General features: G+C 37.0%; 1 protein-coding gene across 1 annotated transcript in view; it reads left to right on the forward strand.

The window, feature by feature from the left end:
• LEKR1 (leucine, glutamate and lysine rich 1) overlaps window positions 1-14877 on the forward strand; it is a 269112-nt gene that overhangs the window by 238650 nt on the left and 15585 nt on the right. Inside the window, exons 12-13 of the mRNA XM_081235005.1 lie at window positions 9774-9938; window positions 13707-14006. Coding sequence (XP_081091131.1) covers window positions 9774-9938; window positions 13707-14006 — 465 coding nt within the window. The remainder of the gene's footprint in view (window positions 1-9773; window positions 9939-13706; window positions 14007-14877) is intronic.

Genomic DNA, 14877 nt, shown 5'->3' on the forward strand with positions numbered 1-14877 from the left:
AGTAGATAGCAATTTATGCCCTTGCTTAATTATTTTAGAGTATGTAAAAAGCACATAATAGAATCAACAGTTGCTATGAAACAAGGATGGCACATTTAAAAATAACTGAGCATCTACTAATTATCGTGAATTTTTGTTTACTTCAAGTACTGCTTTGATGTTAAGAAAGCAAATTAATGTGCATGCTGAACATTTTAAATTAGTTCCAAATGCAGTGTTGTTACTTTTCAGTTAAAATGTTGTAATTAAAAAATTTCCCACAACCAGACTGCTTACAATAAGTGATAGTCACCTATTGACTATCACTTTATAGTGCCATAAACAAATTCCAACCAAATATTTTCTTAGATCATTACTAAGATATCACATTATGGAACATCTTAGAATTATACTATTGACCTCATTTTAAACAGTACATAGCATTTTGAGAAACCAGTAGTTAAAACACAAAACCTTACTTCCTGACTAAGCAAATGGATTGATAGTGAAAACTCAGGGAGAAAAAGTTTACTTCAAGAAATAATTCCAGCATTGAAGGGTAAGGCAAAAAAAACTCAAATTCTTCTTTAAAATGGAAGAGCCAAATGGCCTAATAATTCCTAATGTACCTCAGTATACTGTTAATGGAATTAAAAAAGACAACTTGTAAAATACAATTTGACAGAGATAAAGTCGTCATTTAAAAAATATCAGTTTTCATTTATGTGTAATTAATGTATGGTTAAAATGAATATTGAGGGTACACTTTAATTTTTTAAATTATGCCATGTAATTTTCAAAATTGAATTAATAAAATCATAAAATTTTAGGTCTGGAATAGCCTGCAAAAATCATCTGATTTAAACCCTTAATCTACATAATAAAAACAGTCTCTATTATTAGAGTGTTTACTATATGCCAAGACTTGTGCTAAATGCTTTTCATCAATATAATTTTAATCATTCTAACATTATTATTCCCATTTGCACATGGAAAAAAATAAAGCTCAGAGAAGTTAGGTAATTTGCCAAGGTTATATAGCCAGGAAATGAGAACTGATACAACGCCCCCACCCCCTTCAAAAATGAGAGCTAATACAAAGTCCAAAATGTCTGTATTTGGTTTAGGTGGACTAACAGGAACCAGATTTACCCTCCTTCCTGAAACAACTAAAACACTGGAGAAAAGATAGAAACAATGGTTTCAAGACACTGGACATCAGGCAATGAAGGACAGTGATTCCTGGAGATAAGAGGCAAACAAGATAACCCCTGTTATTGCCCTAACTTAGTGCCTTGAAATAAATTTAAGGCCATGGTACAGGGAGTGGGAATCCAGGTGGAGTTTGGCAGATTCTCTGAATTGAGGAGACTTTATGAAGAGTCCAGGGAATCTAAGTGTCTAGAATTCACAGGATAGTGTTCTCAGGAGACAGTTGCACAGAGAAAGAATATTGGATGTCTACAAAGAATACCCATTAATTATATGTATGCTCAGGGCATATAAATGGGGAAACTACCCAGAGCAAGGGAAACCATCTGAAAGGATCAGAGATAAGAGTACCAAATGCTTACACAAGGCCAATAATAATGCCTGTTCTCACCAGCCAGACTGGAAAACCTATAATTCATAGGGCACTAGGTAGAGTTCTCAGAGGGGTCTTGCATTAGTAGTAGGGAATAATTAGCCCTAGACTAAATGCTGAACTGGTCCTGCTCAAAGAATTTTAAAAGGAAGGCATTAAAAAAAATCAAGCTGATTGCAAGAAACTTAACTACATCCCAGAAGAGAGTTCAAGAATATTTATAAGAATACAAAAATATCCAGCATTTAACAGATAAAATTCACAATGTCTAGCATCCAATCAAAAATTGCCCTGCATGGAAACAGGAAAATAGGATTCATAATGAGAAGAAAAATCAACAAATAAAAATTGGCTCAGAAAGGCACAGATGTTAGAATTAGCAGGCAAGGACATTAAAACAGTTATGATAACTGTATTCCATATGTCCAAAAACGAGAGGAAAAATTGACCATGTTAAACAGAGATGTGGAAGATATAAAAAAGACCTAAACTGAATTTATAGAGATGAAAATTGCAATTGTCTGAGATGAAAAGTATACTGGATGGGATTAATGGCAGATTAAACATTCCAGAAGAAGAGATTAGTTAAATTTAAGACACAGCAATAGAAACTATGCAATGAAATAAAATAGAAAAGAGACTCAGAACAAAAAAAGGGCATCAGTGAGCTGTGAGACAAATTCAAGTGGCCTAATATATGTATAATTGGACTTCTCAAAGGACAGGAAAGAGAGGACAGAAAAAATATTTGAAGAAATAACAGCTAAGAAAACCAAAATTTGATGAAAACTATAAACCCACAGATTCAAGAAGCTCAGCAAACCTCAAGCATATTCAAGAAGCTCAGCACACCTCAAGCATTATAATCCAATTGCTCAAAAATATTAATAAAAAGAAAATCTTAAAAGCAATCAGAGAATAAAAGACATATATGAGGAACAAAGATAAGGATGAGAGCAGATTTTTATTTTATCCTAAACAATATAAGCAAGAAGACAGTGAGACAGAAAGTATTGAAAGAAGACGGGTGGGGCAGGGGTGAGGGCATAGTGGTGGGAGCTGTCAACTTAGAATTCTATACAAAGTGAAAATATTTTTCAAACATGAAAATAAAGATCTTTTCAGAATGAAAAAAACAGGAAAAAAATGTATCACCAGCACACCCACACTATAAGAAATGTTAAAAGAAGTCCTTTATTCAGAAGGAAAATTATAACAGATGGAAATATGGATCTATACAAAGGAATGTAGAACACCAGAATTGGTAACAATGTGGATAAATATGATATTTTTATCATTTAAATTTCTTTAAATTATAATGGACTATTTAAATAAAAATATTAATAATCTAATATGAGATTTATCAAATGTAGAAGCAAAATATATGACAACAATATCACAATAGCTGGGAAGGGAAAGATGGAAATATACTATTGTGAAATTCTTTTTTTTCTTCTTTTAAGTGAAAATATAATTTATTGGCTCTCGTAACTGCAAAGTTCAGTGGTGGGCTACCTTCAGGCACAGCTGGATTCAGGGCTGTCAAGTTGGTTTTCTGCCAGATTGGTTTCATTTTCAGACTCAGAATTGTCCCTCCTGATGTCAAAAAGGGAACAGTAGCTCCTCCTGTCTCTTTTCTGCATTCTTAGCAAAAAACTCACTGTGGCTGTCAGATTCTAACTGAATCATGTGCTTACTCTTGGACCAATCACCACACCTGGCAAGACTGGGCATGTTGATTCATTCAGACCTGAGTCACATGCTCACCCTTGCAGGACAGATTCCCATTCAACCATATTGACTGACAATAGGGGAAGAATGAATCCCTAAAAAAAAAAAAAAAAAGAAAATAACAAATATCTCCTGAAGTTTCCAGTTAAAAGATGGGCCAAGAGATAGGGCAATGGGTAGGCAAACTGACAATGATCTGGGAAATACAGTGGACCCTTCTGGGGGTACCTTCCTGGCAGATTACCCTTCTCTGAGAATTTCTCCATCTGCCTCATGGGTTGAGCCAGATTCCTTTCATTTGCCCCACTCTGGCCACTCTACACCCTTGAAACCCTGCTTTCTATCCCCATAGCCTGAATTGAATGGATGAAAGTAATAGTTCCTGGACCCTCTGACTTTTGGTTGGGGTTGGTGAGTATGGAACAATGGCAGGAGATCTAAGGAAGGGAAGAAGGGGTCCTTTCATTTTAGTTTTATCCATCAACCAACCATCACAGCCCCCTTTTTCCTCCAGCCTTATAGAGATATAATTGACATGTGACACTGTAAGTTTAGTATGTACAACATGACGATCTGACACACACATATATATGTTACAAAATAATTACTACAATAGGGTTAGTTAACATATCCTTCACTTCACATAATTACCTTTGTTGTTTTGGTAGTGGTGGTGAGAATATTTAGATTCTTATATAATATATGAAGTGATATATCACAAGAAGACAGATTGCAATAAGTTAAAAATATATTCTATAAACTCTAAACCGACCACAAAAATAGAAAAACAAAGAGTTACAGCTAATAAACCAGCAAAGGAGATAAAATTGAACTAAAAAAATAATCCAAAAGAAGACAGAAAAAGAGGGAAAAAAATGAGATGGGCCAAATAGAAAATGCATAGCAAGATAGATTTAAAGCTAATCATATCAATAATCAAATGAAATATAAATGGTCTAAACCAGGGTCAGCAAACTTTTTCTATAAAGATCCAGTTAGTAAATAAAATATTTTTGGTTTGTGGAACATACAGCCTCTGTTGCAACCACTCCACTCCACCATTGTAGCTTAAAAGCAGCCATAGATGATATGCAAATAAATGGGCATGGCTGAATTTAGTCTGTGGACCACGGTTTGCCAAGCCCTAGTCTAAATACCCCCATTAAAAGACAGAGATTGTCATGTTGGATAAAAATGCAAGACTCTACTGTATGTTGCCTATAAGAAATGTACTTTTATATAAAGAAATATTTTTAAAAATAGGTTAAAAGTAATGGATGGAAAAAAGATATGCTAGAACAAATCAAAAGAAGCTAAAGTAGCTACATTACAATCAAAATAGATTTCAGAGAAAGAAATCAGAATATTACCAAAGATAAAGGAGGTCATTTCATAATGATAAAGGGATTGGTTCACCAAGAAGACATAATAATCCTAAATGGTTTTTCACCTAGTAACAGAACTTAAAAATTAAGCAAGAAATGATAGAACTGCAAGGAGAAATAGACAAATCTATAATTAGTCAGAGATGTCAATAGCCCTCTCTCAATAATTGATAGAAAAATATCCAGAAAACTCATTAAGGATATAAACTATGGAAAATAGTATAATAATTTATTTTGAAGAGATACAGTAAACACTATTACCAAATTTGACCTAATTGATATGTATAGAATTCTCCATTTAACAGCAGAATACACATTCATCTCAAGTGCGCATGGGACATTTATTAAAGTAGATCATATACTGGGAGTAAATATGTCTCAATAAATTTAAAAGGATTCAAGTCATACAAAGTATTTTCTCTAACCACAATGGAATCAAATTAGAATTCATTAACAGAAAGTTATCTGGAAAAAAATCCCCCAATATTTTGAAACTAAATAAATACCAAGTCCATGCCCTTAACCACTGTGCCATGTAGATGTGTAGGGAGACAGCTGCGTGGAAAAACTCACCACGCTGAGCTATGGAGTCCACCAGAGACACCTGAGTGTGCAGCCCTCTCCACCTCATAGTAGTTCTAAGATCTTTGTGAAGGCACTTAATTTCTCTGAGACTATTTCTTACTGTAGACAGTGGGAATAATAATTATTGTATGTTCTTTCTGGGTTGTTGTAAGAATTATATGAGTTAGTAGATGAAAAGGGCCCTGTACCATACCACCTAGCCTGTTTAAGTTACTTGGTGAACATTCTCTCCTTCCGCCCTCAGTTTACTCAGTTCTTGGCAGGACTTCAGTGCATAGTCTGATTCCTTAGCATTCGTATTTTTTATTACAATACAAAGCCTAGTATTTGAATAGTCATCTACTTTTATAATATACTTATTCAGTGGTTAATTTAGAAATAATCTGAAGTATTAGTTTTCAACCAGTATTTGTTTTTAAACTTTTAGAAAATAGTATAATAATTTATTTTTAGGAGATATATTTTGTTTAGTGATATATGTACATCAAATATAAACAAGTGGTCTGATTTCTACTTTGACATCAGAAACTCCCTTGGTTTTAAAGGGATCATCAAAGTAATAAGTGATTATATTTGGTGTTTGGCTCCATGAACAGTTAGAAAATGATATCAAAATCAACCACAAAGATCTCACTTGGGAAATAATTAGTGGAAAGATAGCATTTTGCACACTAGTATTAGACACAAATATTATAAAACTCTAATTATGCATTTCAACAACAAATACAAAAGGAATTAAAAAACAACATACTCAGAATGCTGTGGAGTCATCAGAAGGCCTTCAGGGAGGAGACAGACTTTGAGCTAGAGGAAGATATGGATGAGTTAAAATCTGGAATGTGTACCCAGACAATAATTGATTTTACATTGTGTAACTCTTGAACTCATATATTATTCATGCTGTTTTTCAGAGATTAGAATTTTTTCATGATTTTCAAAATTACTATTAGTTATTGTATAAAGCAGTTCATAATATATGTATGCACCATCACCTAATTCATTTATTTTGCATAAACATAAGTCCTGCCATCTAAGATATTTTAAACAAACAGCTCTTATCAACATGTCAAAAACATAAACATGACAATTTGGTATGAATTCATCTTTTCAATGACAATATACCAGCTTAAGCAAATCATTGTTTGTGGGCTCATCACTTTGTTCAGACTCTTCAGGTCATGAAGGAACCAGTAGTGTCATCTCTCTGTGCTACGGAGTCAACATATTCAGATGGCTTTTGGCTTCCCACTGCAGCTTCCTTAAATGTTTAGAAATCCCACCTGAAGCTCATCACTTTGCTTCTCTTTCTCAGGTTGTGCAAATTAAAAATCAAATCAGTAATAGTAAATCACTCTTCTTTTTATCTACAGTGTTTTTCTTTCCCACCCTCCATCTATTCCTTCCTTTTTCCCCTTCCCCTTACCTACACTAGTTCATTCCAAGGAACAGTTCAGGGGCAAGAAGATCTCCTTTCTTCCTGACTCAGGTAGAACAGAACATTCTTCTCATTCAACCAGTCAGCCACCCCCTTTCCTTCCCTGAACGCTTCCTTTGTTTCCTCTTCATCAAGGGACTCTGCTGATTTGCTAAATGGCCTCTTCCCCATAATAAATTTAAAGAACTTCCGTTTTTAAAAGTTCTTTTCAAGTCCTTCTGTCATCTAATTTAGTTTGTCCTGTCCCACACAGTTTATGTACATCCTTGTTCTCTTAATTTGAATCCATATTTTGAAATATGTCTTCTTATCCTAAAATAACTCTTTGGCTCCACTAGTTAACCACACAAGGAAAATTTTTTGAACACTTGATATTTTAATACCTCAGCACAAATTTTTCTTGAGTTTCTCAAAAAGTGTTTGTTTACTCTTTTTTTTTTTATAGTGTCCTGGTATCTTGTGGGCTATTAACTCTTGAAGTTTTCCGAATGTCTTGCATTTGATTTCCTCCTTTCATGTGTTCTTGACTTATCTATTCCAGTGTGGCTGGAGCACAGTAATCAAATGGGAAAAGCAGTAAAAGTCAGGTGGAGAAGTCCAGGGCTGCCATACATGGTGTTCAGGTTGCATCGTGACCAATAGCACAGCCCAAGGGAGAGAAGGGAGCTGGAATCTGACCTGGGCTCTGCTCACCAAGTCTTGTGCCCTGCCCAAGGCTGTGTTCATGTAAGGAAGGCATGCTTTTTTGATTTACACAAAGGTGTCATATGGGCTGATGGTGGTCCTGTAGAAGATCGTGTATGGGAGTTTGGATTTTATACTAATGCATTGAAAAACCACTAAGAAGGAATAAAATAATCCAATTTATAGTTTGTGAAGAACACTCTGCTGTGTATCAGGTGTTGGAGAGAGGCAGGAATAGAAGTAAGGAGGCCACTCAGGAGGTGGTGGTGACCACAACTAGGGTGGTGGAAGTAGAGGTGTAGAGAAATGGGTGGATTCGATGCATCTTTTGGAGGCAAAATGAACAGGACTTGGTGCTGGATTAGGTGTGGAGGGTAAGGGAGACAGAAGTGTGAAAGGTGATTACCCCAGTTACTGACTTGAATAACTCGATGGGTGATGGTACGTTGCCCTGAGATGGGGAGCATTGAGGAAGGAACAGGTGGGGAGGGGATTGTATCAAGATATCTGGTTCAGACAGTTTTTTTGAGACACCTGTGATGTATCTAAATGGCTACCAGGAGGCAAGTGAACACAAGTACCTGGAATTCAGAAGAACATCTGCTCTTTTTCCTGAGGGCCCTGAGGCTCTCCTTGTCATTTGTAATCTGCTAGCAACACACCTGAACAGTTCTATCATGTTCCTAAATGATTATTGGTATCGTTTCCCCCAAACAATCCAGAAATTTAACTCCATGCATTGAGTATAAACATAACTGTTTTGCCTTGAGGCAAATAATCAGTCCTATACCCAGTGCAATAAATCCCACAGACCCCACACTGGAGCTAGTCTTCTATGTGGATTTTATGTAATTTAAATGGCTTCCTGCAAACTTTCTTAGCAAACTTTCTGTTTCCTGGTACCCTAGTTTCAGTATCCCCTTGAGAAATTCAGGTTGACCTCTCTCCTCCTCTTAGTGGACTGAGAATCACAGTCACAGTAAGTCATGTTTGACAGTTTTTCTCCCAAGTTATCTGGCATTTACTCCCTCTTAGAATTTATAATCATGGCACAATGTAAATCTCGAGCCGGCCTGTCACTGGGATCCCTTCTCTACTCCACTATATAGTCTCCCAGGCCGAAATGACTCCAGGACTCATAGATTTGTTCTCTCGCTCCGGTAGACAGAGCCAAAACCAATGGTTAAAAACCATGGGGAGAGAGATGTTGGCTCAACTAAAGGAAAAACTTCCTAATGCTGAGCGCTGTCTGAAAATGGAAACACCTGCTGGGGAAGGAGTGAATTATGGTTTCTGGTGGTGTTGAGGCACAGAGCAGACAATGATTTGGTGCAAATTCCATGGTAGAGACTGAAGTCAGGGTGTAGAAGTAATCTCCACTGACTATTGAATTCCTGCTTGTGCAAGAGCTTTACACAGATGTTTCATCTCATTTATAATCCTCATAACGACCCCCAAGGGAATTAGTTATAACCACATCAGGAGAGGTTACAGTCACAATTTAAGATCACACAACTAGAGTGGCAGAGCCAGGATTTAGAGCCAGGATTTAAACTCAATCCAAAGCCTTTGTTTATGCTTCCACAATTCATGGAAGCTTGAGAAAATGAACTAGGGGATTTCTAAGGTCCCTTCCAGCACCATGATTCTATGTGAGTCAAAATCTGGATACAGGCATCACTGACTATGTTTTCCTTCCATCAGCCTTCTGGCCTCAATCACATTAAAATGATAATCTTTGACCCCAAAACTGTCTGATCTCTATCAAGAAAGGAACATTTAAAAAAATCGACATTTATACCTTGTATCCACTCTTAGTTTTCAGCAGAACTTAGTGTAAGAGCCTCAAAATCTTTTTTTTTTTTCCTTATAGGGTTGCTGACAAGGACCGAGTTTACACCATAAATGTACAGAAGATTAATAAGCTTTTAGTATTTCTGAAAACTGTTATAATATATTGTACTAACTTCTCTACTCATTTTACAGGTTTTGATGGTCTTAGAAGATGTAACACTATTTGACCTAAGGTCAACTTTTCTGGCCCGAGTTCTGAGTCAGATTATTTTTAAACATTAGAATTTAAAAATTAATATTAGGATTAGAATTTTTTAAATGATTAGATCCTGAGTTCTCATCACAAGAAAAAAAAATCTATTTCTTTAATTTTGTATCTATATGAGATGATGGACGTTCAGTAAACTTATTGTGATAATAACTTCAGGATATATGTAAGTCAAATCTTTACGCTGTACACCTTAAACTTATACAGCACTGTATGTCAATTATATCTGAATAAAACTGGAAGAAAAAATATGAGTCTGAAAATAGGCTTAACTTACTTATCTTAAGATAAAATGGCTCTATTTGTGTGTTAAATGCTATTTTCTAGATTGAAGCTGAACTCGCCAAGGAAAGGGCCCAACATTTAGTTGAATTTCAGGAGCAAGCTCTTCTCTTTAAAGAAGAAGTTAAACTGGAACTCGATATTGAAAAGGAAAAACACCAAGAAATAATCCAAAAGTGTAAGAAAGAACAAGAAGAACTACAAATGAAGGTCTGTCATTATGATGTTCATCATTATTTAATGGGTTTGAAACTGTAGATGTTGGTTATTTCCTCCTAAGGACACCACTATATTTATAACTCCTGTAGATTTTCTCATGGTCATTGTGCCTTAGTTTTAGGTAGATAGAATGGTTTGGCTATTCTCCAGAATGAATGACTGAGATAAATTATATAAGCATACAATCCAGCTATGTATGGTATTTTTTCCTACTAAAATAAACTAGTTTTTAAAACAACATAAATTATATAACTAATAATTAGCATGGTTAGATGTTCCAATACCTCAAGTATCCAACAAAAGATAATGAGGTGTTTCACATAATTAAAATTTTACCAACAATTAAAGACTATCCCCTTTAATTGCAAATATTTTCAACTCTAAATATTTTTGAATGAAGGGAAATATTTTTTAAATATAATCACACCTCCATAACTTCTTTTTTTCAAAGTATCATTTTAACTTTTTTTTTTTTTTTTTTTTTTTGCGGTACGCGGGCCTCTCACCGTTGTGGCCTCTCCCGTTGCGGACCACAGGCTCCGGACACACAGGCTCAGCGGCCATGGCTCACGGGCCCAGCCACTCCGCGGCATGTGGGATCTTCCCAGACCGGGACACGAACCCGTGTCCCCTGCATTGGCAGGCGGACTCTCAACCACTGCGCCACCAGGGAAGCCCTCATTTTAACTTTATTTTATTTATTTATTTATTTTTGGCTGCGTTGGGTCTTCGTTGCTGCACAGAGGCTTTCTCTGGTTGCGGTGAGCAGGGGCTACTCTTCGTTGCGGTGCGCGGGCTTCTCATCGAAGTGGCTTTTCTTGTTTCAGAGCACGGGCTCTAGGCACGCAGGCTTTAGTGGTTGTGGCTCGCGGGCTCTAGAGTTCAGGCTTAGTAGTTGTGGTGCACGGGCTTAGTTGCTCCGTGGCATGTGGGATATTCCCGGACCAGGAATCGAACCCGTGTCCCCTGCATTGGCAGGCTAATTCTTAACCACTGTGCCACCAGGGAAGTCCCCATAATTTCTTAAACAATGTGTCCTAAACATAATACAAGGTTTCGTTAAGGTTCCCTTGTTTTCATAACACCTGAGAGTAGAATGTGTGTGTGTGTGTGTGTGTGTGTGTGTGTGTGTGTGTGTGTGTATTAACCAAGACCCAGTGGTGAAGTCATATTTTTGAATAAACTCATTAAGAGTCTATTTAAATTAGCCTTAAATGAGACTTACTGGCCTCTACTTTGGTGTATAGAGGGTATGGTACAGCCTTTTCAGTAGCTCACTGGGAACGATAGGCAGGGCCAGCCACGTGAGTGTAGCACCACAGGTCCCCACACTCTAAAAGGCCTTTCAGGTTTAACACTCTGCAAATGCTGTCTTGAAATTCTTAATAATTTTACCTCTGGGGGGACTTCCCTGTGGTCTAGTGATTAAGACTCCCCCTTCCAATGCAGGGGGTTTAACTTCCAATGTGAGTTGGATCCCTGGTCAGGGAGCTAAGATCCCACACGCCTTGGGGCCAAAAAATCAAAATATAAAACAGAAGCAATATTTTAACAAATTCAATAAAAACTTTAAAAATGGTCCACATCAAAAAAAAATTTTTTTAAGTAATTTTATCTCTTAATTTGTGTTTGTTAAGTGAAGTCATATTGGGACAATGGAGTATGCACTGGGAACTTGTAACCTGGCTCACCTTAGGCCCCTCCTCTTCTGGACAGATTCTATCCTAGACAGTCCTCTTGCTTCCTGGCTCCTGCACCCCCCCCACCCCCCTTTTCCCCTAACCTTGTGACTGCTGTTGCAGTCCCCAGGTGGCTCAGGACCATCAGCAGGGGAATGCTGAAAGGCAGACCCCAACTTACCAGGGCTACAGTCTTTCAAGAGAAATCATAAGTCCAGATTTTGTGAGTGAATTCTCTTTATTTTTTATTTTTTTAAAGGAATATTATTCAGCTTTATTTACTTATTTATTTTTGGCTGCATTGGGTTTTCATTGCTATGTGTGGGCTTTCTCTAGTTGCGGTGAGCAGGGGCCACTGTCTGTTGCAGTGTGCAGGCTTCTCATTGCAGTGGCTTCTCTTGTTGCAGAGCACGGGCGCTAGGTGCGCAGGTTTCAGTAGTTGTGGCACACAGGCTCAGTAGCTGTGGCTTATGGGCTCTAGAGCGCGGGCTCAGTAGTTGCGGTGCATGGGCTTAGTTGCTCCGCGTCATGTGGGATCTTCCTGGACCAGGGCTCAAACCTGTGTCCCCTGCATTGGCAGGTGGATTCTTGACCACGGTGCCACCAGGGAGGTCCCTTGATTTTTTAAATGTTGACTCCCTTTTAAAAAAATCAAAACATGTTTGTGGCTATGTGAGCCTCCTCTCCCCAGGATAACCTGCTCTGTTTCAGTGTCAGCTCTCCTCTGGATGAAGGAAACTACTGTTCAGACCTAGCAGTGACCCTCTTCCTTCCTGGATTAACTGAAGAAAATGGGATATTAATTTAATTTATAAAATTACTAAGTGTGGTAAACAGATTTCTTGTAAAAGTTATTCTTAATGTAAATTTAACATTTGAAACAAATTTTGGATACATAACTTAAGTAATGGTTCACAAAATCCTTGGAACTTTGGTCTATGAATGTTTTCCAGATTCTTCATGGGCTGATTTCTTGTACTAATATTTATGTGACAATATCCATAGCATAAATAATAAGCATATGTTTCATCAGAAGGAGTTTTGCTCTTCCTGGTCTGTTTTCTGTTATTTGTTTTGTTTTTTAAGGAGAAAGAAAATAAGTAATCTTTTCCCTTCTAAAGAATTTCATGACTTTGAGGAGAAGTTTCTCAAGTTATTCTTTCCTCTCTTTGTCTAGAGGTAACACCTTCAGAAGCAGTATATTTTCTAAGTATTCTGGTATCCTCTAGAACTGCACTGTCTAATGTGGTAACTTATGTGTCTACTTAAGTTTCAATTAATTAAAATTAAATAAAATTGAAAATTGAGTTCCTCACTCATGTTCACCACGTTTCAAATGCACAAGAGCCCATACTAACAAGCGAGAGCCTATTATGTGCATTTCTTCCCAGCTCAATGATCAGTGATATCACCTTCATAGCTTGGAAGTGGCCATGGTGAGAGTATTCACACCATGGAAATTAGATATAAATCTGGCTTTTGTGTGTGTATGTGTGAGTCCGTTGTTAAACATTTACCAGCACACCACTATCAATAGTCACATGTGGCTAGTGGTTACCATATAGGACAGCGCAGAATATTTCTATCATCACAGAAAGTTCTGTTGGGCAGGGCTGCTATAGAAGGTGTAGTGTCTAGGGTACCTCCAGTCATCATATTCAAGAAAGAAAAAACATATATCAAAGGAAAACTTAACTGGTATGGTTTGAGTAGACTATAGCTGTGGTGCTCTCCTACATGCATCCCCAAACATCAGGCATTTCTAGGTCCCAAAGCCACCCTAAAGTGGTGTCCAGACAGGCACTTGATCAAGACTTGGGCTGTTCTTGGTAGCTCAGTTCAGCCACACAGATTTATGTATTTCCAAGTATGCCCAAGTGATTAATGCAATTCCATTTTAGTTGATAAAAATAAAATTTTAGTCTTAACTTTTAAAATCTTGAAGCCCTATATATGTCATAGGATTTGTTTTCATCACATCAGAACACCAGTTATTTAGAATAAGCGTCTTAAAACCATGAGAATTCTGTGTATACCTAGAGACTATCACCCACAAACTAATGCAAGATTTATCTTACAGATATCTGACTTAATTGAAGGTGCTACTAAAGATCTAAAGCTGAAAGTGGCTGCTCTTGAAGAAAAACTCCATGAATCCCATGTTCAATATACTGAAGAATCTGAGTTAAAGGAGAAAGAAATCGGAAACCTTAAAAATTTGGTTGCAGAATTTGAATCACGCTTGAAGAAGGAAATTGACAGTAATGATTCAGTTTCAGAGGACTTGAGGAAGGAAATGAAACAGAAGTCAGATGAACTGGAAAGAGTAATGCTGGCACAAGCACAACTGATACAGCAATTCAACCAGTCCCAGGAAGAGGTAAGAAACAGGTGATGGTACCATTGCAATTAGTGAAAGAGTGCATGTTCTTTCAACAAACAAAACAGGAAAGGTAGCTTGGTGTCATGCAAAGAGTCCTGGACTATTAATCAGAGATCTGGGGTCATATCCTGGCTCTGTCCTTAACTAGGCAGTCACTTAACCTCTCTGGACCTGGCTTCCTTTTCTGTAAAATGAATAATACATTTAACTACATAATCTCTAAGATTTCCTCAGCCAGTTCTACTGTGTTGCAAATGACCATTTAAAACCTCTAAGATTAGAAATCTTTATAAATTTATGTCTTATTTGTTGTGACATTAAATCTTTGCCAAAGAAACTTTTAGAGTACTTGCTGCTTAAGTTAATATTTTGGACAATATACTTTAAAAACAATTGTTCTTTAGGGTTTTATTTTTCTGTCAATCTAAAGTTATAAGATAATTTACATGTATTGGTCTTCTTTCCTATGTATGCATGATTATTTCAGCAGTGTTTTTATTTAAACCGGAGTAGACTTATTTCGATTTGAAATTTTTTTCCTAAGAAAATCTTATTTCTGAACTGCTGAACAGTTTAGAAATGGTGGATGCTATGGAATGAATGTTTGGGTGTCCCCCCAAATTCATATGTTGAAACCTAATCCCCAGCGTGATAATATGTGGAGGTGGGTCTGTGGGAGGTGATTACATCTTGAGAGATGAACTAATTTCCTGAATGGGGTTAGTGCCCTTATGAAAGAAAACTTCCTCGCCCCTTGCACCATGTGAAGACACAGCAAGAGGATGGCCATCTTGAATCAGGAAGCGAGCCTTCACCAGACACCAAATCTGCTGGCACCTTGTTCTTGAACTTCCCAGCCTCCCAAACT

The sequence above is a fragment of the Mesoplodon bidens genome, assembly GCF_964165515.1.
Source record: "Mesoplodon bidens genome assembly, chromosome: 5".
Lineage (NCBI taxonomy): Eukaryota > Metazoa > Chordata > Mammalia > Artiodactyla > Ziphiidae > Mesoplodon > Mesoplodon bidens.